General features: G+C 46.4%; 1 protein-coding gene across 4 annotated transcripts in view; it reads left to right on the top strand.

Annotated features, from left to right (window-relative positions):
• LOC109903954 (Ral GTPase activating protein catalytic subunit alpha 2) overlaps positions 1-24,744 on the top strand; it is a 137,794-nt gene that overhangs the window by 78,006 nt on the left and 35,044 nt on the right. For all 4 annotated transcript variants that reach the window (XM_031788261.1, XM_031788265.1, XM_031788263.1 and 1 more), the window contains 7 exons: positions 1,434-1,614; positions 2,990-3,785; positions 4,260-4,331; positions 5,802-5,925; positions 6,007-6,162; positions 9,461-9,619; positions 14,388-14,515. In XM_031788261.1, the coding sequence (XP_031644121.1) occupies positions 1,434-1,614; positions 2,990-3,785; positions 4,260-4,331; positions 5,802-5,925; positions 6,007-6,162; positions 9,461-9,619; positions 14,388-14,515 (1,616 nt within the window). The remainder of the gene's footprint in view (positions 1-1,433; positions 1,615-2,989; positions 3,786-4,259; positions 4,332-5,801; positions 5,926-6,006; positions 6,163-9,460; positions 9,620-14,387; positions 14,516-24,744) is intronic.

Here is a 24,744-nt window from a genome sequence, read left to right as displayed (position 1 = left end):
AGGATTTGAGCTTGGTAGTTGGTGTATTTGTGTCTTAACAGCATGAGGCTGGTCTGTGCAAAAGGCATGATTGCTCTGGACCTTATTGGTTCACTGGACCTCCATGCCGTGTACTCCATCTGCTCTCTGCCTGCCTCAGCAGCTGCACCCTCGCTCTGTTGTTGTGTGTTTGCTTGTGTACATGTTTTTGTGCATCCATGAGTGTGTGTGCATATGTGTCTACACGTATCCATGTTTGTTCGGGTATGCGTTACCTTCCTGGAACTGTTGCTATGCGAGGTGCAGCCACTTAGTCGTCAAGCAAGCAGAAGCTTTTTTTCCCCGTCCACAGAGGAACCACTTTGGGGCTTTGGTGTGGCAGCTGTTTGGTTCTGGTCTTTTCACCATAACCCCCCCCCATGCCCAGAGGACTGTAAGGCATTATAATCCACATACTGTCTGCATTTCCCCACACAATACTGTTTCAGATGACAGGACCTGCACCTCTCCTCTGAGGCTCAGCCAAGTGTGTGTGTGTGTGTGTGTGTGTGTGTGTGTGTCTTTTGAATGGGATTAGCCATTCATTTACATAGACCAGCCTCCACAATGGGTTTACCAAGTCCACCCTCTGTGTGAGAGGCCCCACAGTTGCTATTGTCTGGTATGTCAGGCGTAGCTTCCAAATGTTATTTTCCTTTTTACATTTTTTACATTTTTTATTTTTTTTACAATAAACAAAAACCTACTTTGACAAAAACCAGTAGACAACTTATCATTTACATACTTCCACCTACTTCCAAACATAGGTGTCTGAGTGCGTGTGTTTGTGTGTGCATGCGGGTGCGGGTGCTTGTTTGTGGCAACATGAGCAGAGGGATAAAGTCTTAATTAAATCAAACAGAGGTAACCTGGCCAATCAGTGTAATCAACTGGACTACCACGTCTTATCTAGCCCTGCCAAACCAACGGACAGATGCCGCACCATCTGTTATGCAGATCGATACTCACTCATCACAGAAGAGATGTGGCAGTGAAGCACCTCTTCTCCCTCAGGTGGAGGCTCACCATGGCAACAGACCATATAGTACCCCTACGTATGTGCCTGAACCATTCAATGCTCGCGTCCCTACGCGGAACCTCTGCGTTTGAGATTACTGTATCCTTTTACATTGACTTGCCTAGTTACTTCCTTACTCTGTTTCAGTTACTGGAAGGTCAATGTTGTTCAGGTGTTCACTGTCTCCCGCTGCCGGCCAGTCCCAACTGATATTCTGTCAATCTCAGGCAGACTGAGTACTGTTTGTATGAGTGGGCAATGTGTCTAATTTCTGAGTCCCATGTATTTGTTGATGCTGTGCAGCAAGCCACACAAAGAAACCACAGCAGTGACTGCATGCAAGGCTCCCACTGTCTTTCTCCTGTGGTGTTTTTAACTCCTACCCTCTGTCCCGTAGGTGCTACACTGCTGTGTCTCTGGCTCCAACCTGCACACCCAGCAGAGCCACTACCTCCTGAGTCTGTCTGACCTCTCCACTGACTACGACCCCTTCCTCATGCTGGGCCAGGTCCAGAGCTCAGAGCCCCTTCTCTCGCACACCGCTGCAGACTTGGGCAGCCTGCTCACCGTGGCCGAGGGTAAGGAGACCAGAGACCTCGCCGCCGTCACCGGCCTCACTACTGTCTCCAGCACAGCGTGGGGCAGAATGGGGAGACGAGGTGCCACCCGTTTAATACCTGCTGTGTGGGAGATTGCGCTGGGCTGACGGCGAAATGAAAGGCTGTGTGCGTTTGTGTGACAGAGAGTGTGCGTTTGTGTGACAGAGAGTGTGCGTGTGTGTGTGCGCATGTGTGCGTCTCTGTGTGTGTGTGTGACAGAGAGCGAGAATGCTTGTGAGTGCCCTGTCATCTAAGGTGTGTGTGCCTAGCTGCTGCTGTTGGTTTTCTACATTACTCTTCCTCTTCCAAACCACCTGGGAAATGAGCAGTGGGTGAACTACATGGCGATGTAACCTTTAATATGTTCCCTTCCATTTGGAGCTTGCTACTCCATTAAATGTAAATGTTTTTAACTAACATTGACGAGACTAACTCATGGAATGGAATGTTTTAAGAGGTAGGCATTAGCGCTCTGCCCCAGGGAGAGGGCCCATTTATAAAAGGGACATCTAAAAATGATTTTTATTAGTGACCTTGTAGTGTCATTAGGTTATGTATTAGAGTATTCCTCTGCTCATCCAGAAGTCCGTTGTTTCGACAACAAGAACCTACCCGTTGATGCAATGTTGGCGAAGCCTAGCTGAAATATCTAGCTTATGTCATTACTTTTCATACAGCGCTACAAAGTCCAGATAGAAATAACAAACGGCCTCAGAAGACCAGCCAAAGAGCACTATGCATTTCCCTTTCAGCTCACATTGATTAAGTCTCATCAAAGGCCCTGTGCATCTACAATGCGGCGCACCGCCCGCTCTCTAAAGAGCTTTCTCCACTTTGATGAGCCATGATGGTATTGATAGCACTGTCACTATGCAGAGCTTGTCTTGTTTTCCCCACGTCGTAACATGGCATCCCTTTTTCATTTTGGTGTAGTCCTGAGCATGTGGATCATTTACATAGATCTGATTCGGGGGAGTAGTGCTCTGTTCACTGTTGCTTTAAACTTGTCTGTCTCATTAGCACCCTGCTGGTCTTTTCTCTCCTGCCGTTGTAACAGACTCAATAGCCTTTTCAAAGTCGTCTCCTATGATTAGATGCTACCTACTTGCGGCAGAGGTGTGCCATTGTGAGAAATGAAAAACGACCCCATTAGTGATTTATAATGGGTAAGCTATCTTTGTGTTGAAAAGGTGAGCGGATTGAGAGCACGTCTGCCCGTGGTAATGTGGTTCAGAAAGACGGCGGCCCAAGTTCAAGGTGTTCAATTCTGTATCCTAACTCCACTGTATGAAATACACTGATCACATCTGGCGACTGCACGCGGACTTTGAAATGGTTTGTCTCTGTCCTACAGAGAAGAAAAGGCGGAACGTGGAGCTGATCCCTCTGACAGCACGGATGATCATGACCCACCTTGTGAATCACCTGGGCCACCATCCCCTCAGCGGTGGTCCTGCCCTCCTACACAGCCTGGTCAGTGAGAACCACGACAACCCCTTTGTGGAGTCATCAGAGCTCTCCTCTGAGGTGTTCAAGAGCCCCAACCTGCAGCTGTTTGTGTTCAACGACAGCACCCTGGTGTCCTACCTCCAGGTGCCCTCGGAGCCCTCTGGTCCAGGGGAACCCCACGACAACTCTTCCCAGGTACGCGTCATCGTCAGGGACATCTCTGGAAAGTACTCCTGGGACGGAGGGGTTCTCTACCGCACCCAGGAGGGAGTCAATGGGATGCATCAGGCGAGTGAAAACTCCTCCAACCACTCCACCACCAAGCCCACCTCGCCGGGGACCTCTGAGCTCTCCTACCCCCCAGGCTGGGACTCCCAGTCAGGCTGTGAGGAGGTGGATGTCCTGGACCAACTCCTGGAGGACCTTGGCAACAGCAGCCCGGAGTGCCTGCCCCAGCCCCGGCTGAGGCTCAACCAGCCAGCCCCCTCTCCCTGTGGGATGAACCTGGAGCTGGAGGGGGCCATCGTGGAGGCCATCCTCAGGCAGACACAGCAGGAGGAGGAGCAGGTGAAGAGGTGGAATGCAGACGTGAGCGTCAAGGCCGCCAGCCAGAGAGAACCCACTCCACAGGAGCCCAAAGCCCCTTTCTACTTCTGCAGACTGCTACTCAACGACCTGGGCATGAACTCATGGGACCACAGGTACAGAGCCGAGCACAACACCACCACGAACACAGCTGTAGACTAGTTAGGAGAATACCTCGCAGAGAGAGAGAAAAAGAAAGGCCGGAAAGGCATGGCAGGGTGTGTAGCCTGTTAATCTTCTCTCCACAGGGCAACTGTGCCCAACTGTTTTCACTCAGGTCCACCTCGACAGGTGGCATCCTTGTAATGAGAGGCTCGCACCTCGGGGGAAGGAAGCAGAGACCCCCTCCAGTAGATTAGTAATGTCTCCGAGCCCAATTTAAACCTCTACACCTGTTATTCCTCAGACCAAAAACCCAACTGAAAACATGAAACTTTCCTATCCTACTTTCAGTCTGTCTTTTACCATTCAAATAATAATTAACAGGCACAAGCTTTGCATTGGTACCAATGTACCATCTGGTTGATACTTTTGAAAATTCTAATTGTCAATGGGTGCATTCAAGTTCAGTTTTGTTTGTTCCTTTTCAGGAAAAGTTTTCATCTCCTGAAGAAGAACTCTAAACTCTTGAGAGAATTGAAGAATTTGGATTCCAGGCAGTGGTATGTTCCTACCCGCTAACTATTTAGGGCCTCTTCAGCACACACTGTATCCCTAGTTAACATTGGTACACATGATGTGCTTCTTGTTGAATGATGTATCATAGTGTTTAATTTCCAATTAAGGTCTTTAAAAAATTTTTTTTTTAATAAACCAACCTAGATTTCAGCTGGCTATATTTTAGTTAAGCCTGCATTCCATATCCGCCATTTCTCTGAACCTAAGCCCACTAATGAAGCATCCTTTCCTCAAAATCAGTAAAGATCACACTCTCAAGGCGACACGTATTAAAACAGCTCCACACTTCCCTCCTCCTCTCCTCCTAATCCACACCGTCTCAGGCTGATCACAGCTGTGCAGCACACACACGCACAGCGATCAATAGGCACTCCACACTGTTAATGACCGGGGCTTATTAAAGAATGCCCCCAGGATCGGCCTCATTCTGCCAGACCAGCGAGCATACCTGGGCCGCTCATGGCAACCTGTGTCGAAACATGCAAAATTCCCCCGATTTAACACAGAGCCATGCACCACCATGGCAACACTGAAGCACATGGGTGGAACTCTGCACTTGTTTTGTTTGTCACATGAGGCTGGGGGGTATGGGGAAAGTAAACACACGTACTATTGTGCACTCACTCTAACACACACGCTGCTCTAATATTAGACCATATTTGCAGTATTGTGTGGAGGTGTACGTTTGGAGGTGTGTGGTTCACATTTCAGAACACGCTGATCTTAACAGGGTTGAGTGTGGAGTAGGGATGTGCACGGATATTAAAATACTGAGAGAAAAACATTATAGGCCTATTGTAACACAAAGGCTTTTTCTAAATTAAATTACAATATTAATGTGACATGGTTACATACAAGGATATATTCAAATGATTAAGGTAATAAAAGCAACAACAACAAAAAACGTTTCAATGTAGATTGTATGATGTGTGTAGTTTGTGAATGTTTGCCAATCAAAGCCACAGAGGCAACATGTGTAGTGAGAGTTCACGAATGCAATGCGATATGGACTACAATTACGGAATTAAAAGTTAGCGAAACGAGAAGGAGTAGGCTACAACGAGCAACCAAACAGGTAGGCGATAGATTCTAGATTCTCTAGGCTACTCCAGTCAAGACAGACAAGCACTGTTATATGGAATGATAAATAACATTGCGCCTGCTATAAGTTAGCTAGTCTTGATTTGTAGCCGAGTTGCGTCTCTCTCTCTGCCTCCATCTGCTCACTCCCAAATCACCAGCCGCTCCACAGCTGCAGCAATAGAGCGCCTCACCATCTCGCAGCCGTGCTCAGGTTAAAAACGTATGCTACCAAAACCACACACATTTAGAATATCCAGATATCCGACCACAATTCATCATACCAGTAGAAATCATTTCAAACTGATGTAGAACAGTGTAACATCATCAGGGCCATTGTTCTAACAACAAGTCTTGTGTGTTTCTTCTTACAGCAGAGAGACGCACAAGATCGCTGTGTTCTACATCGGAGAGGGTCAGGAAGATAAGTGCTCCATCCTGTCCAACAGCGCAGGCAGCCAGGCCTACGAAGACTTTGTGTCTGGCCTGGGATGGGAGGTACACACACCCCTGCCGTATCTCTCGTCTCTCTCTCTCACACACTGACATCACTCTCCTAACCGTGTTGTGTGTCTTCAGGTTGATCTAGCCACCCACTGTGGCTTCATGGGAGGGCTTCAGAGGAACGGCAGCACAGGACACACTGCTCCATACTACGCTACCTCCACGGTGGAAGTCATCTTGCATGTGTCCACACGCATGCCGTCCACGTCGGACGACTGCCTCACCAAAAAGGTACTATTACTCCCTCTAGATCCAAGAAGTTAACGTCAGAAAATCCTGCAAAAGGGAAGACAATCAACAATAAAAACGGGTTTGTTGGTTTGCCATTGACTGAAAAAGCTCCTTAACCTAAACTGTTTTAAATACCTATCACTACACTAATAATGTAGCAAGGTCCACAGTCCTTCAAACAATGTAATGTCTGCGTACAAAACTAGGCTCCAAACACAGTGTATACAGAGTGAAATGACCTCCGAGCCGTGCCCTGTCTGTCTGTGTGCCGTCTTGGGTCTTCAATCTGTGCTAAACTGAGGTCAGGTGGTGTAACTCCTGGGTTCTGGCACTGATTAGTAATCTCTGGGCGGGATGAGGAGTAGAGAGAGAGAGAAGCAGGCGTGTAAGAAAGGGCATGTGTGGCTATGGTAATGACCGTGATTCCCAGACCTGTTCCCCCCTCCCTGGGTGCTGTGACCGGGGCCCAGATTCAGCCATTAGCTGTCCCTGTCAGTGCAGGCGCCGGGCCGATGCCTGCAGGACGTTTTTATCCCATTCCGGCTGTGACTGCGGGAGCGATCGATGGTGCTTCAGCGGTTTCCCTGGCTATAGCACACCAGCAGCAGTTAGCATGGAGAAATGAGCCGCGAGGCCCCTGCCCGAGCCACCAGTCTTCTCATATGCTGTCCCATGGAGAGAGGAAATTCATCAGGCCATCCTCATATATACCCCCAACCTCCATCGACACATCTGCCCTTCTCCCCCTTAAAAAAACAGACCTACACCGACCCCATACTGAACCTGTGCTCAGCGGCTGCGGAAATTAGTTTGATTTTGGCTAGCTGGTGTGAGGCGCTGGAGGGGTCGGCGCATGCCTTCGGCCCGCTTCGATTCATTTGATTGGGAGCCCCTGTAATTGCACCCCACTCTTTCCAAAACCCCACGCTAGCCAAAGGCGAGACAGATATTGGCAGCTCGGCGGCGCGTGTGTAGGCTAACGGGCAGGAGGGAGGGGGATAAAAAATTGGGATGAAAAAGAGGCTTTATCGGGCAGGAAGTTTCTCAGTCAATTTACAATTTAAACTTTCAGCCTCGCCCGAACGCCTGCTCTAACTGCATACTGTGTCGGGTGGGGGAGGGCGACGCTTTCGCTGGCCAGAGTGTCTGAGGGAAAGAATCAATGGGCCCCAAGTACACCAAGAAGGAAAATGGAAAAAAAAACATAAATTCCTCCAATTCAATTGTGGGCTTTAGGGCAGAGTGGTGCAGCGCCTAGCAGCAGCTGGCTGTAGTAATGCAGTTGTTGGAGCGACCTGGGAGGTGGGGGTCAGGCCACGTAGGGTCCTAATGTCAGAGCAGGGGGCGCTCGGCCGGCCCCACACTCATAACCAGCACCAGGGCTTAACTGAGCTCTGTGTTTTTAAAAGGGAGCACTTGCGCTGCTGAGAGGCCTGCTGTGCTGTGTGGATGGGAGGTCATTGAGGGTTAATTGGACAAGGGCCTTTGACTTAGGCCACACACAGGTGTGATTCTATTGGCACACATAGCTTCAGGGATGTGATTCTTCACCTGATTTAATCAGAATTTCCTGCCTTTCTCACATCCCACTCTATCATTGAAATCTACCTACCCACAAACCAATATCCTCTTTTTCCTGACTTTCCATGTTCTCCTGACTCCTAATCACATCCCCTGGTCTTTTACTGAGTTACAGTTTAGATGAGGAAATCAGTCAATTGAAATAAATTAATTAGGCCCTAATCTATGGATTTCACATGACTGGGAATACAGATATGCATCAGTTGGCCACAGATACCTTAAAGGAAATGGGCCTCACAATGGGCCTCAGGATCTCGTCATGGTATCTCTGTGCATTCAACTTGCCATGGATAAAATGCAATTGTGTTTGTTGTCCATATCTTATTCCTGTCCATACCATCACCCCACCATCACCACGGGGCACTCTGTTCACAATGCTGACATCAGCAAACCACTCACCCACCGGAGAGAAATTAGAACATTCAATTCTCTGCCAACAGTTCTGGTGAACATTCCGGCAGTCAGCATGACAATTGCACACTCCCTCAAAATTTGAGACGTATGTGGCATTGTGTTGTGTGATAAAACTGCATATTTTAGAGTGGCCTTTTATTGTCCCCCTCACAAGGTGCACCTGTGTACTTATGGATGTTTAATCAGCTTCTTAAAATGCCACGCCTGACAGGTGGATGGATTATCTTGGCAAAGGACAATTGCTCACTAACAGGGATGTAAATACATTTGTGCACAAAATTTGAGAGGAATAATGTTTTTGTGTGTATGGAAAATGTATGTGATCTTTTATTTCAGTTCATGAAACATGGGACCAACACTTTACATGTTGCGTTTTATATTTTGGTTCAGTGTAATATTCAAATGTTAATTAAAATCCTTAGGATTTTTGTCGGTAACCTCGACATGCATATTCAACATTCTTGGTTAATTTGTGCCTGTCTGACCTGACCTGCACTGGAGCCATTGATCCTTGTACAGATGAGATGAACCAGGGAGCACGGTGTTCAATCACTGTGTTGTGGATTTGTTGAACATTATCTCATTACCATAATTAAGGGCTTATAATAGAATGTACTAATTGCAATTTTTTGGGTGGCGAGGCCATGTTTTCTTAATGGCTCATTAGACCCAAGTACATTGGCAGATGTTTTCCTCCTCTAAGTGAGTCAGTCGGTGAGGAGGCAAGGCCTTGATGTTGCCACATAATCAGGGACAGGAGTTTTTTTGTCTAACCCTTACTAGGCCCAGTTTATCCTTATTCAGGTCACAAACAAAAAAACAGGTTTCCCCACGAGTGATGGGTAAAGGCCAGTGAGGTTGGAATAGCCGCCCTTAAACCCATCACTCAATGTCCATGTCAGCCACAATACCAAGGGAAGACTGTTCTCTCACTTCCCCTCTGCCTTGGTTGAAAAAGAGTTCGACAGTACATTAACTATCTGCCAATTTCCTGTCATTTGTGTAATTTCTGTCCTAACTTCATTTGTATTTATGAATAGAACATGGAAATTGGATGCAATTTTATGTCTTTGGAGTAAAGTTAATTTCAATGATTGGTTTTAAAATGCTCAATTTAATGTTTTTTTTGTGGTTTGAATTTCCACTGGAAATTCAAATGATAAGAAGCTTTGTCACAACATCCAGAGCTGTGGTAATCTCTAACCTAATATTAAAAACCTTTCTATAGGAATAACAAGATGTTCTTTCTGACCGTTGTGATCGCCGTAGCCGTGTCTAAACCCTGTGGTTTGTTCTGGTGCAGCTGCGTCACCTGGGCAACGACGAGGTTCACATAGTGTGGTCGGAGCACAGCAGGGACTACCGACGCGGCATCATTCCCACTGACTTTGGAGATGTGCTGATCATCGTGTACCCCATGAAGAACCACACGTTCTTCATCCAGATCATGAAGAAACCACAGGTACTGGTACTAGAGATCAGCTGGCAGGCTCAAAACCGAAATGGCTTTTGGCGCTTGTTTCTGCACTTGCTTGATTATTTTCCACTCAATCTACCTGTGTAATGGATACACTATTTTACTTACTGTCTTTTTAGCACTAAACAAATATTATGGGACTCCTTCAACATTTCACTGCTTCAGCATATCCAACTCTTTGTTTGGAAAAAGCTGTCTGATCTTCACTTAGAGAACCCCTCTCCTTACTCATGTCCCTCCAGACTGCCTTGTTGGTTGAGTGCGTTACCTGTTTGTCTGTCGGTCTGCCTGTGTGACTCTGAGATGGACGCTCTAATGCCCTCCTCTTTCACTCCAGTCCATTACCCTCACTGTGGGTATGTGCTCTGAGGCAGTCAGTGTCGCTCAGCTAGCTTTCATCTTGGTTCTGAGCCGCTGCACACACAGCTCTGGATAGACTGACTGGCTGGGTCAAAGACTACAGGTCACAATGTAACCATCACCGGTAGGCTAGGTTATTATATACAGTGCCTTCAGAAAGTATTCACACCCCTTGACTTTTTCCAAACATTTTTGTGTTACAAAGTGGGATTAACATTTATTTTGTCAACGATCTATACAAAATACTCTTAAGTGGAAGAAAAATGTGAACAGTTGTATAAAAAAAAGTATATGCATGTATGTGTGTAATTAATATATATATATTTTATATCAAACACTTATATATTCTATTTTATATCAAACACTAATATATATATTTTATATTAAACACTAATATATATATTTTATATTAAACACTAATATATATATTTTATATCAAACACTAATATATATATTTTATATCAAACACTAATATATATATTTTATATCAAACACTAATATATATACTTTATATCAAACAGTAATATATCTTGATTGGATAAGTATTCAATCCCTGAGCTTCTTGATATGACACACCTGGCAGGTGGATGGATTATCTTGGCAAAGAACAAATGCTCACTAACACAGGGATGTAAACACATTTTTGCACAACATTTTTGAGAAATAAGCATTTTTTGTGTGGAAAATGTCTGTGCTTTTATTTCAGCTCATGAAACATGGGACCAACACTTTACATGTTATGTTTATATTTTGGTTCAGTGTAGAATCACATTTGGCGACGATTACAGATGTGAGTCTTTCTGGGTAAGTCTCTAAGCTTTCCACACCTGGATTGTGCAACATTTGCCTATTATTATTTTCAAAATTCTTCTAGCTTTGTCAAATTGGTTGTCAATCATTGCTAGACAACCATTTTCAGGTCTTGCCATAGATTTTCAAGCAGTTTCCACTCCGGAACATTCGCTGTCTTCTTGGTAAGCAACTCCAGTATAGATTTGACTTTTTTATTGTCCTGCTGAAAGGTGAGTTAATCTCCCAGTGTCTGGTGGAAGGTAGACTGAACCAGGTTTTCCACTAGGATTTTGCCTGTGCTTAGCTCCATTCTGTTTTGTTTTTTTATTCTGAAAAACTCTACAATCCTTAAGAATTACAAGCATACCCATACCATGATGCAGCCACCACTATGCTTGAAAATATGAAGAGTGGTACTCAGTAATGTGTTGTATTGAATTTGCCCCAAATATAACCCTTTGTATTCAGGATAAAAAGTGAGTTACTTTGCTATGTTTTTTGCAGCATTACTTTAGTGCCTTGTTGCAAACAGGATGCATGTTTTTAATACTTTTATAATGTACAGGCTTCCTTTTCACTCTGTAATTTATGTCAGTATTGTGGAATAACTACAATGTTGTTGATCCATCCTCCGCTTTCTCTTATCACAGCCATTAAACTCTGTAACTGTTTTAAAGTCACCATTGGCCTCACTGTGAAATCTCTGAGCGGTTTCCTTCATCTCTGGCAACTAAGTTAGGAAGAACGCCAGTATCTTTGTGTTGACTGGGTGTATTAATGCACGATCCAAAGGGTAATTTATAAATTCCACATGCTCAAAGGGGTTTATTCAGTGTCTGCTATTTTTAGTTTATAATTTTTTCATCTACCAAAAGGTGCCCTTCTTTGCGAGGCATTGGTCTTTGGTTGAATTTGTGTTTGAAATTCACTGCTCTACTGAGGGAGCTTACAATTATCTGTATGTGTGTGGTACAGAGAAGAGATTAATTTAAAACGTGACTTGTTAAGCACATTTTTACTTGTGAACTTATTTAGGCTTGTCATAACAAAGGGTTGGAGTACTTATTGACTCAAGACATTTCAGCTTTAAATTTTGTATTAATTTGTAAAAGTTTCGAAAAGCATAATTCCACAAGGTGTGTGTGTGTGTGTGTGTGTGTGTGTGTGTGTGTGTGTGTGTGTGTGTGTGTGTGTGTGTGTGTGTGTGTGTGTGTGTGTGTGTGGCCAGTGACAAAAAAATCTCAATTGCACTAAATTCAGGCTGGAACACAACAAAATGTTGAAAAAATTAACGGGTGTGATCATGTTCTTATGGCACTATATACTTAGATTGGTATACTCTAATATTCATCCTTAACGTGACCCAAAAAATACAATTGGAAGTCCGTCACAGTGACTTCCACATCTCAGATCGATAAGAAAACCTCACACAATATCTCCAGTCTCTTCTAAAGAGTGCCGAAAGAGACTGTGTCGGCCAAACGAGGGGCTTTGGTCTGTTGGAGCAAAAGATGGGGCCAGAATGCATGGCAGCTTTCTCATTCCACTGACCTGCCAGCAGGACTCTGCCAACCTGGGGATGATGCCCATAGACCTCTGTCTGGCCATCCACCTAGGCCTCCTCCCAGTATCCACACAGACAGACAGAAAGACACGACCAACAACCACCCAGTCTGCAGCCGAAACCTCCACCATAGAATCCTACGGCCCCCATTACACAGACCCTTTATTGTTCTAGAGCTTCATTGTCCTGAGTTGACCTCTAGAAGTTTGGCTTTTTTTTGTTCTTTTTTTTTACACCAGTAGAGTTTGAATGGGCTAGCTGTCAGTTTGAAGTGTAGTCTAATTATTGAAGTGGAGGGACTGTCTGTATAATGAGCTATGCCATGTCAAGTAGACAGCAGGACTTATGGAGAGGCTCTGACACGCATGTCACATTCCAGGTCAATGATCATTCAACTCAGCAGATTTAAGATCTCCCCAAAAAGATTGAACAGACGCATGTGTCACACACACACACACACACACACACACACATGCACGCTGCTCTCAAACACCGAGAGCTCCCACTGTATTTGTTCAACAGTTCAATCAAAGTATTTTATCCGGTATTGATTTGCATTAGATGTGTGTGTGGTTTCTATGCTAAATAAGCTCAACACTTAGTCCTAAGTCACTCAAACTTGAATCTAACCCTGTAGCAATATTAGATATTGGGCTGGGAGTTGCCAGGGACCCCCAACAAGATAATGTTATCATGATACTTATGTGCCAATAGCATATGTAATGTGATTCAATACTTCTAATTTATTGCGATTTGATGTTCCAAACATATTGCTCACTACAGTGGCAAGAAAAAGTATGTGAACCATTTGGAAATAGCTGGATTTCTGCATAAATTGTTCATAAAATTAGATTTCTTCTTCATCTAGGTCACAACAATAGACAAACACAGTCTGCTTAAACTAATAACACACAAACAATTATGCATTTTCATGTCTTTAATTGAGCACACCGTGGAAAAAGTATATTTATTAAAAATAAACAGAAATACCTTATTTGCATAAGTATTCAGACCCTTTGCTGTGAGACTCGAAATTGAACTCGGGTGCTTCCTTTTTCCATTAATCATCCTTGAGATGGTTCTACAACTTGATTGTAGTCCACCTGTGGTAAATTAAATGATTGGACATGATTTGGAAAGGCACACACCTGTCAATTTAAGGTCCCACAGTTTACAGTGCATGTCAGAGCAAAAACCAAGTCATGAGGTCGAAGGAATTGTCCGTAGAGCTCCGAGGCAGGATTGTGTCGAGGTACCGATCTTGGGAAGGGTACCAAAATATTTCTGTAGCATTGAAGGTCCCCAAGATCACAATAGCCTCCATCTTTCTAAAATGGAAGACTCTTCCTAGATCTGGCCAAACTGAGCAATCGGGGGAGAAGGGCCTTGGTCAGGGAGGTGACCAAGAACCCAATGGTCACTCTGACAGAGTTAATTGAAATGCATTCCAGGTGACTACCTCATGAAGTTGGTTGAGAGAATGCCAAGTGTGTGCAAAGCTGTCATCAAGGCAAAGGGTGGCTGCTTTGAAGAATCTCAGATAGAAAATATATTTTGATTTGTTTAACACCTTTTTTTGGTGTGTTATTTCATAGTTTTGATGTCTTCACTATTATTCTACAATGTAGAAAATAGTTAAAAATAAAGAAAATCCCTAGAATGAGTAGGTGTGTCCAAACGTTTCACTAGTACTGCGTTTGAATAGCATTTTTATTTTTATGACGCACATTTTCTCCTTCCCTCCGCTCTTGACTGCATGTGCTCATGCTGCATGGGCGGGAGTGTTGCCTAGGCAACCAGACTGGTTTGCTACAGCACCTTGCTTGTTTCAGCACGGAGCAACAAAGTTTCATCATGTTGTAATGAGTCCATGTAACCGCGGAAACGGACTCAACCACACGAATGCCCGGCCGTCCTGTCTTCACTTTTCCTTCCACAGACAAAAAGAAGAATTCAACGGTTATGACGTTTATTTAAGATGGTAACTTTCTCCCTCCCTCCCTCCCTCCCTCCCTCCCTCTCTCCTTCCCCTCGTAGGTCCCCTTCTTTGGGCCTCTTTTCAACGGCGCCATCGTCACCGGAACGCTGCTGCCCAGCCTTGTGCGTGCCACCTGCATCAACGCCAGCAGAGCTGTCAAGTCCCGCTTGACGCTTTACCAGAGCTTGTATCCTTTGTGTGAACTCTTTACTCTGTCTCCCCTACCCTTACCGCCCTGTCTGCCTCCACAAGGTTAACAACTGACCACAGAGCCTCAGCAGTTAGGTCGTGCAAGTTTTTCCAGGGACGGTTATCTTTTTATATGTATTATTTTTTATATGAATTAATGTTATTCCTCACACTCCGATGATTGTTCTCATATGTGAAAATATTGAATTTCTAAACGTGTTGATTGTAATCGCGGCGTTAGCCCTAGTGGTTGGCCTGGGTGGATTCCCATGTGGTGCGTGTAGCGTGTTGGGTGATCTGCATGGGTGAGCACTGACACTGATCTTGATGCGCTGGCTGATTTGCATACAGCGATTAACAGCGCACCGGGTTGAGGTGTTGCGGTGTGTCGCGCAGCCCGTAGTGACATGCGAGGACGCATGTGTCCGTCTGGGTCTGTAATGGGGATCTTGTGAAACCTCTCTGTCATCTTGTATGATGCAGTGGGTTTAGACGACAGCAGCAGAGACATGACTGTCATTAACCCGTCCTCCCCTCCATCCCTGTAACAGCCTGCCTGTCGTTAAGGGCCTGATCTCCAGCTGTACATGTCAGTTGGTTTAAGACGAGCGTAATCAGCGATGGAGATGAATTTGCATGTGAATAAGTTGAGGACTGAAGGAGGGGAGGGACGTTTTTTTGGAGCGGGCCCCTGTGGATGAAATCTGATCTCCCACAAAGCCTTGCAGCTCCACCTCTCCCCGGACAGGGACAGGCTGTACAGAGTGGCCTCGCAGGGACCACAGTAGCTCTCTGGGTGTTGCCATGGTGACCAGCAATCTCCAGTTTTTGAGGTTGGACCCAAGTTGTACACCGCTCTCAAGTATTTATTTTGTCATTGGTTTACGGTTTGTAAGGAAAATGGGCAAGGGTGCGCGATAATGTCAGTAGCCTATTGTATGTTTTAATAATAATAATAATAATAATGTGCACTAAACTTTGGCTACAGGTGTATGTGGCTTTACATTCTGAGTGTTTGATGTGTATGTGCTTGCATTTGTATGCACGGGTGTCATCCCACCCACCCATCAGCGAGGCTCATATCAGCCCCTCTCAGGGTCCCTGGGGGCATCAGTGGGACAGCAGAGAGGCAGATGTCTGTAACCCAAAGCCAAGTGAATTACTCCAGTGTGAGATGTGCTGAGCTGCCAGCGCTGCCTAGCTACCATAGGCCAGTCTGCACTGGGAGCCAAGGGGGAAGGGAGCCAGGGCCGGGCCAGACCAGGCCTACCTGGCATTCCTTAGCAAGAAGAGAGCAACACGATGGCCTGATCTGCGAGATGAGATGATCGCTGGCTGGGCTGGAGCGTTGGCAGTGTGAAGCAGCCAGCCAGGGTGAGGCCCCACATACTGCAGATCTGGAAGATGAGCTGACAAACGGATGCTCCCAGCCAATGGATGCTGGCAATGCCAGCACTGGTGTCTGTGTGTGGGACATTTTTCTGGATGGCTGGAGGATTACGTTTAAACAAAGAAATAGTCATGAGTCATCGAGGCGATGAGACCAATTTTTTTTTATCAAGATAGGGCACACACACAAACAAACACAAACTATTTTGTAATTCAGAAGATTTCTCAGGATTTGATAAAATAAAGTTCTGACTATTTTTGGAAGAATGTTTTAAGATATAATTTAGAATGCTATTTGAGGTTTATTAACTCAAAAAAGAGCAGGAACACCAAAACTAATGATACAGTTCCAACCGCCCTGTCTTTGTGAGACTCAGAATAGGTGAATGGAGGGTTTCCGCATATATGATTCCCACCATGAAGCATGGAGGAGGTGGTGTGGGGGTGCTTTGCTGGTGACAATGTTGGTGATTTATTTAGAATTCAAGGCACACTTAACCAGCATGGCTACAACAGAATTCTGCAGCGATATGCCGTCCCATCTGGTTTGCACTTAGTGGGACTGTCATTAGTTTTTCAACAGGACAATGACCCAACACACCTCCCAGACTGTAAGGGCAATTTGACCAAGAAGGAGAGTGAAGGAGTGCTACATCAGATAACCTGGACTCAACAATCACCTAACCTCAACCCAATTGAGATGGTTTGGGATGAGTTGGGCCAAAGAGTGAAGGAAAAGCAGCCAACAATTGCTCAGCATATGTGGGATCTCCTTCAAGACTGTTGGAAAAGCATTACTCATGAAGATGGTTGCCAAGAGTGTGCAAAGCTGTCATCAAGGCAAAGGGTGGCTACTTTGAAGAATCATATATACAACATATTTTGATTTGTTTAACACTTTTTTGGTTACTACATGATTCCATATGTGTTATTTCATAGTTTTGATATCTTCACTATTATTCTACAATGTAGAAAATAGTCAAACTAAAGAAAAACCCTTGAATGAGTAGGTGTGTCCACACTTTTGACTGGTACTGTTTCTAGACTTGACCCAAAGGCATGACGCATTCCTCCTTCTGCTGAGTGGTTTCTGCATTGTATCACTCCTCCATGTATGCTCCCTTCTCTTCCTCATCTCATCTGCCACTCGTCTTCTGCAAAATGTAGGTGTTTTATTTTGGGTTGGAACAATAACCTTGGCTCTTTTCAGAGCAGGCTGTTTTTGTAGCCGAGATTAAATCCCTATCCAGCGTTTCCCCGCCCCGGCGCTCCCCAATCTGCTGTATGTAGCCAGGCCGCTCTCCAAGGTCATTTGTTTAATGTTTCTACAAAGAAAAGCCACATGACCTCTGTGTCCCCATAAAGGCAGGCCTGGCTCTGTGGTGCTCTCTGGTTTCCTCTCTCCCGCTCCGTCCGCCACAGAACTGGAGTCTCCAGCAGCCAGGCGCTCTGCTGCGCCATCACTCCGGCTAATTGGATTTGATATTGAAATATGACCACCAGCCACATTGCTGGAGACACACACACACACACTAATCCTCCCTTCCTCTACAATCCGCTGTTTCCTTTTTGGCTCTACACCATGGTACTTGGAGTAGTTTGTGTGTGAGAGATTTTGTTTGTGAGTTTTTGTGTGTCGTTGTACGTGTGAGCGTTTAAGATGTCTATCCAAGTGGGTTTACGTGTGTCATTCCACTCCAACTATGTACAGCATTCTGCTCTATTCAGTGACAACGCAGTGATGTTATTTCAGAGCCCTCGGCGCTGTGCAACGTGAAAGAGACAGTCCTGACCCCACATACCTTTATATTACAAGGCTGTCAGAAATCACCCGTGTCATTAACATGGCCCTATTAGAAGAGGGTGTGTGACTGGCTGTGTGAATCCTAATAGTCACCCTGTAAGAACACTGAGCAGCGTGCTGCAGTCTCCTCCACTGCCAGAGGGGAACGCAGACTCACTGTGAGTGGTGAGGACCTGACATGCGGGAGGAGAATACTCTTGACGGCCAAGTTCCCGCTATTTAAGTAGCACAACATATATCAAGAGAATTTCCCCCTGACATGCAATGTGTCATTCATCCCCAACTACTGTATGTGGTCCTACTGTAGTTCAGTTGGTCTCGTATTGGCGCTTGCAACGCCAGGATAGTGGGTCGCTTTGGATAAGGTTCTGCTAAATGGCATATTTATTATAGATATTATATGGCTGTGGTGGACTCCCTCTGCATCCACATAGCCTGTCGGGTTTCTGACGGGAGGCTTGATGCAGTCACTAAGTGTTATTCTCTCCTAAACAAGCACTCACTCCAGAGTAAACGTGTGCTGTGTGTTTAGGTAGCAGGAGCCTCTAATAGAGGGAGGCGAAGTAGAGCTGACCTTCATTCTGAAACGCAACATCCCCGCTGGACAGAATCAATAGCTTTTTCGCCCCAGTACCCTTACTACCCTCCCCTAAGACACGCACGCACACATACACAGAGAGATCCGTCTCCGGGCAGCAATCAATAGCGATAATCTGTTCCTGCACGTGGCCAGTCATGCGAGCCGGACTTTTAGGTGGCATTGTGGGGGACATGCAGTGTAGTGGCAGAGAGAGGTTTCATCTTCTCAGGGAGGCTCACAGAGCCCAGTGGAACCTAGGGCTGCCAACCTCCAGAGGTGCAGGTCCTTGCCTCATCTAGCCAACCATCTACCAGATATGGAGCTCTGCCTTTGCACGGTCTTGAAAACATCATATATGTGTGACTCTTGCCACTGATATTGGCCTACTGCTTTGTGTACCTTCTGAATAAGGCTTTGTTTCTCTCTCTCATTGTCCCTACATGGTTAACAATGTGTTCTTTAGGACAAGAAGTTTCATTACCTAGTCAGGAGGAAAGCATCTTTCGGAGTCTTTGAAAGGAGGTTATGAATGGGAGCTGCCATGTTAGTGTACTGTAGCTGTACATGTACTATTTAGTGTTGCTGATAGGCTCTTATTTGTCAGCTAGTGTGCCATAACAGTCTCCTGCAGACATCTCCAAGCCCATGAACTGAGTGCTTGGCTTGGCACAGTGAGAAGGGTGAGCTGGGCCATCTTCCCTCTGTCATAAGACTCAGTGAGAAGTGATGTGTACAGCCCTAACTCTCCTCTGTGTCTTTGCCTTTCGAATTAAAGGCTCTGTGACGATGTTTGGAAGCGCAACCTGCTTCCAATAGGTTAGGGTCTTGTTCTGTTTCCAGTCCAGCTCTGTCACGGTCCAGCTCTGTCACGGTCCAGCTCTCAGTTCTGTCACGGTCCAGCTCTCAGTTCTGTCACGGTCCAGCTCTGTCACTGTCCAGCTCTCAGCTCTGTCACGGTCAAATCAAATGTATTTATATAGCCCTTCTTACATCAGCTGATATCTCAAAGTGCTTTACAGAAACCCAGCCTAAAACCCCAAACAGCAAGCAATTCAGGCCTAGAAGCACATTGGCCAGGGAAAAACTCCCTAGAAAGGCCAAAACCTAGGAAGAAACCTAGAGAGGAACCAGGCTATGAGGGGTGGCCAGTCCTCTTCTGGCTGTGCCGGGTGGAGATTATAACAGAACATGGCCAAGATGTTCAAATGTTCATAAATGACCAGCATGGTCAAATAATAATAATAATAATCACAGTAGTTGTCGAGGGTGCAACAAGTCAGCACCTCAGGAGTAAATGTCAGTTGGCTTTTCATAGCCGATCATTAAGAGTATCTATACTGCTCCTGCTGTCTCTAGAGAGTTGAAAACAGCAGGTCTGGGATAGGTAGCACATCCGGTGAACAGATCACAGTTGAAACTGGAGCAGCAGCACAGCCAGGTGGACTGGGGACAGCAAGGAGTCATCATGCCAGGTAGTCCTGAGGCATGGTCCTAGGGCTCAGGTCCTCCGAGAGAGAGAGAGAAAGAAAGAGAGAATTAAATTCACACAGGACACCGGATAAGACAGGAGAAATACTCCAGATATAACAGACTGACCCTAGCCCCCTGACACACAAAGTACTGCAGCATAAATACTGGAGGCTGAGACTGTAGGGGTCAGGAGACACTGTGGCACCATCCGATGATACCCCCGGACAGGGCCAAACAGGCAGGATATAACCCCACCCACTTTGCCAAAGCACAGCGCCCACACCACTAGAGGGATATCTTCAACCACCAATTTACCATCCTGAGACAAGGCCGAGGATAGCCCACAAAGTTCTCCGCCACGGCACAACCCAAGAGGGGGCGCCAACCCAGACAGGAAGGTCACGTCAGTGACTCAACCCACTCAAGTGACACACCCCTCCTAGGGACGGCATGGAAGAGCACCAGTAAGCCAGTGACTCAGTCCTTGTTATAGGGTTAGAGGCAGAGAATCCCAGTGGACAGAGGGGAACCCAGCCAGGCAGAGACTGCAAGGGCAGTTCGTTGCTCCAGAGCCTTTCCGTTCACCTTCACACTCCTGGGCCAGACAACACTCAATCACATGACCTACTGAAGAGATGAGTCTTGAGTAAAGACTTAAAAGTTGACCAAGTCTGCGTCTCTCACATGGGTAGGCAGACCATTCCATAAAAATGGAGCTCTTTATAGGAGAAATCCCTGCCTCCAGCTGTTTGCTTAGAAATTCTAGGGACAATTAGGAGGTGTCTTGTGACCATAGCGTACGTGTAGGTATGTACGGCAGGCCCAAATCAGAAAGATGGGTAGGAGCAAGCCCATGTAATGCTTTGTAGGTTAGCAGTAAAACCTTGAAATCAGCCCTTGCCTTAACAGGAAGCCAGCGTAGGGAGGCTAGCACTGGAGTAATATGATCAAATGTTTTGGTTCTAGTCAGGATTCTACCAGCCGTATGTAGCACTAACTGAAATTGTATTTAGTTCTTTATCCAGGTAGCCGGAAAGTAGAGCATTGCAGTAGTCTAACCTAGAAGTGACAAAAGCATGGATTAATTTTTCAGCATTTTTCTGCATCATTTTTGGACAGAAATGTTCAGATTTTTGCAATGTTACGTAGATGGGGAAAAAAGCTGTCCTTGAAACAGTCTTGATATGTTAATCAAAAGAGAGATCAGGGTCCGGAGTAACGCCGAGGTCCTTCAGTTTTATTTGAGAGGACTGCACAACCATCAAGATTAATTGTCAGATTCAACAGAAGATCTCTTTGTTTCTTGGGACCTAGAACAAGCATCTCTGTTTTGTCCGAGTTTAAAAGTAGAACGTTTGCAGCCATCCACTTCCTTATCTGAGAAACAGGCTTCTAGCGAGGGCAATTTTGGGGCTTCACCATGTTTCATTGAAATGTACAGCTACGTGTCATCCGCATAGCAGTGAAAGTTAACATTTATGTTTTCGAATGACATCCCCAAGAGGTAAAATGTATATGGAAACAATAGTGGTCCTAAAACAGAACCTTGAGGAACACCAACATTTACAGTTGATTTGTCAGAGGTCATACCATTCACAGAGACAAACTGATATCTTTCCGACAGATAAGATCTAAACCAGGCCAGAACCTGTCCGTGTCGACCAATTTGGATTTCCAATCTCTCCAAAAGAATGTGGTGATCGATGGTATCAAAAGCAGCACTAAGGTCTAGGAGCACGAGGACAGATGCAGAGCCTCGGTATGACGCCATGAAAAGGTCAAGCTCTCAGCTCTGTCACGGTCCAGCTCTGTCACGGTCCAGCTCTCAGCTCTGTCACAGTCCAGCTCTGTCACGGTCCAGCTCTCAGCTTTGTCGCAGTCCAGCTCTCAGGGACATCCATTCCCAAAGACCACCCTGACCCAATAGGAACTCAGAAGTCTGGGGCAGGGTGGATTGCTCAACAGGGTGGAGGTCGGAGTTGTCAGAGGCAGTTGGGTTGGAGACTGTTGTTGGGAGAAGCAGGACTTTGGACTAGTTTGAGTTTGGTGGGGCTGAGGAGTGGATGAAAGGGGGGCTATGGTTGGGGTTTATGACATTTTGGGATGGAGGGAGTTTCCTCTACTGAATATTTTAACTTAATCCCATGATCAGTGGGATTAGGTCCACTCCTTCACCCTCAACCCCTCCACTCCTTCACCCTCAACCCCTCCACTCCTCTGCCCTCAACCCCTCTACTCCTCCGCCCTCTACTCCTCCACCCTCTACTCCTCCGCCCTCTACTCCTCCGCCCTCTACTCCTCCGCCCTCTACTCCTCCGCCCTCCACTCCTCCGCCCTCAACCCCTCTACTCCTCTGCCCTCTACTCCTCTGCCCTCCACTCCTCTGCCCTCTACTCCTCTGCCCTCTACTCCTCTGCCCTCCACTCCTCTGCCCTCCACTCCTCTGCCCTCCACTCCTCTGCCCTCCACTCCTCTGCCCTCCACTCCTCTGCCCTCCACTCCTCTGCCCTCCACTCCTCTGCCCTCCACTCCTCTGCCCTCCACTCCTCTGCCCTCCACTCCTCTGCCCTCCACTCCTCTGCCCTCCACTCCTCTGCCCTCCACTCCTCCGCCCTCCACTCCACTCTTCCACCCTTAACCCCTCCGCCCTCAACCCCTCCGCTCCTCCGCCCTCAACCCGCCCCCACATATCTCTCCAGCTGACCAGCTGTTCCTGGGGCTCACGACAATGTCTGATGTGTTCACATCACTGAGTCCCCTCCCCGCCCACACACCACCACTCCATGGCCGCTCCGCTCGGAGCAGAAGACAGCTCTGCCGCTGGGGCCTAGAAGGGCCAAGGGAGCGGGGGGGGACACACACGCACAGACCTGTCAAACCCAACCTTGACTCAGGAGGCAGCCTGGCCGGATGGCATATGGCGTCTAGCTTCATACAACATGCAAAAGTACCCCCCCCCCCTGCTGCTAATGCAGAATGACTCACAGCATTATAGTTTTTTCCCTCTCCCCTCCATCTCCTCTCCACCCTGCCTCTAACAAAAGGCGTCCCCACTCACCCTCCCAATGAAAGCCCTGGGGGCCGGTGGCTGAGCGGCGGCTGAGCAGAGCAGGGCCACTCTTAAACACAGGTAGAGCAGGCATGGAAACAGACGGCTGATGGCAGGGGCTTGATGACAGCACAGGGCCCTGAAAGACCATAAAGACACGGTCTGTGTACTGATCCTGGGGATGAGAGCAGCACAGAGAGTTGATGAGTTACTGTGGGTTTGTCGGAAGCATTGAAGTGCTATTTCTTCATCTTTTTGTTGTGTTACGGGGTATGTTTTACTAAGGTTGTTAAACTGTCAATAGTCTCCAAATGGGAGAATGTAACCTATAATTTTGTCTGATCGTTGTCCACTCTTGTGATTATGTTACCCAAGGGAATTTTAAATGGGTCTTTTTGAAAAATGTTAGTTTAAAAAGATTCGCCGTCCGCCATTTGCAGAACAGACCAATTTTTGTTGCCACCCCATCACTAAATATTTCAAGTCCTGGGAATGTACACACATTACAGCACAGCATGTTACTGAAAGAATGTCATGCTCCGTGTATCTTTTAAACTTGAACGCCTCACAACCCTCCCCTCCCTGCTCCGTCTGTTATGCATTCATGCCTGACATCTGTCTGTTTTGTAAGAGTGCAGTGAAAGGCTGAGAGGTTGCCAGGTCTGCGTGGGATCCCCTTCTCTCTCCCACCATTCAGCCAGCCAGCCCCGGTAGGGAGGTGTCGGGTAGCGTTACTAGTATCAGACTGGCTGTATCATTATGAACCTGTCGGGTGAAGCCACAGAGGTGTTTGGTATCCACTAGACACCCCTAGTTCTGATAACTGTGAAAGCTGTCTCTATCACCAGCCATCAAAACCTAGGCCATTCTTCCATATCTTGTTGTTATGGAAATCATTTATCTTTTTATCTGTGGAGGAAAAACATACTTTGAAGGAATCTCTGGTTGAAAAGTATTTATCTGAGAGGACTGGTGCTGATGGATGCTAGGTGTTTTGGCTTTGTAAGCAGTCATAACCGTGGACTTCAGTGGTACTACTCTGTGCACTTGTGTGTGCATTCCACTGTTCAACTCCGTGGATTGGCCAGCCCCAGTGTGCATCAATACTTTTAGTCCTTGTATATGGAAGGCCATCCGCTCTGCCGATCACAGACTCCGTAACGGACTTCAGTGCTGGTAACGCAGTACATTCCATTTTAAGAGGACGTGTTAATAGGGATTGATGCGTGTGTGGTTCTACGGCGGGTGTAAAACCGGTCTGTCTGCTTTAAGTGATTAGCATCCAACTAGCCATTCCATCTGTTCCCCTAGTCCTGTTTAATTAATGAACTTTCTTTCTCCTCCCAGCCAGCCAAATGCCACTAAAGGAAAGCTGTTAGCCCTCTCAGGTTATCCAAATTGATGCTTGTTCTTGTTTCCACTACAATGGCTGCGTTGTCATTGATTAGTTCGGTTTTGTTTCTTCTCTTTTGTCTCAGGGTTCTTGAGGGAGTGTTAATGAGCTTCCCTGGGAAGCCTCTGCACATTTTCAGTATTTTTTGTTTTTTGGGGGGCAGAAAAACAGAACCGTGCAGGTGTGTGGCATACGTGTTCATGTGTGTCTGTGTGGATATTTATGAATAGGATGGGGAAGGTTTTAGCGATGGAAGGGTCCTGGGAGTTTTCTGGTGTTGCTAGTCCATTATTCCTCATCGGAAGCAGAGGGCCTGAGCACTCAAACACCGGGCTCTCTTCCCCTCCCTTCTCTAGTCTCCAGTCTCCTTAGGCCTGACATCTTGTAGAAGATGGAGGAAAGAATATATGTAAAGCCTCTCTCTCCTTCTCTCCCTTTCTCCCTCTGTCTCTCTCTTCCTCGTCCTCTCTCTCCGCTCTCCTTCTATCTCTCTCGTTACAACGAGGCACTGGACAGCCTTTGTCCACATAAAGCTGGCTTCT

Source organism: Oncorhynchus kisutch, linkage group LG14 (assembly GCF_002021735.2).
Source record: "Oncorhynchus kisutch isolate 150728-3 linkage group LG14, Okis_V2, whole genome shotgun sequence".
Lineage (NCBI taxonomy): Eukaryota > Metazoa > Chordata > Actinopteri > Salmoniformes > Salmonidae > Oncorhynchus > Oncorhynchus kisutch.
Note: the sequence above shows the minus strand (reverse complement) of the source record. Positions and strands in the feature narration are given on the sequence as shown.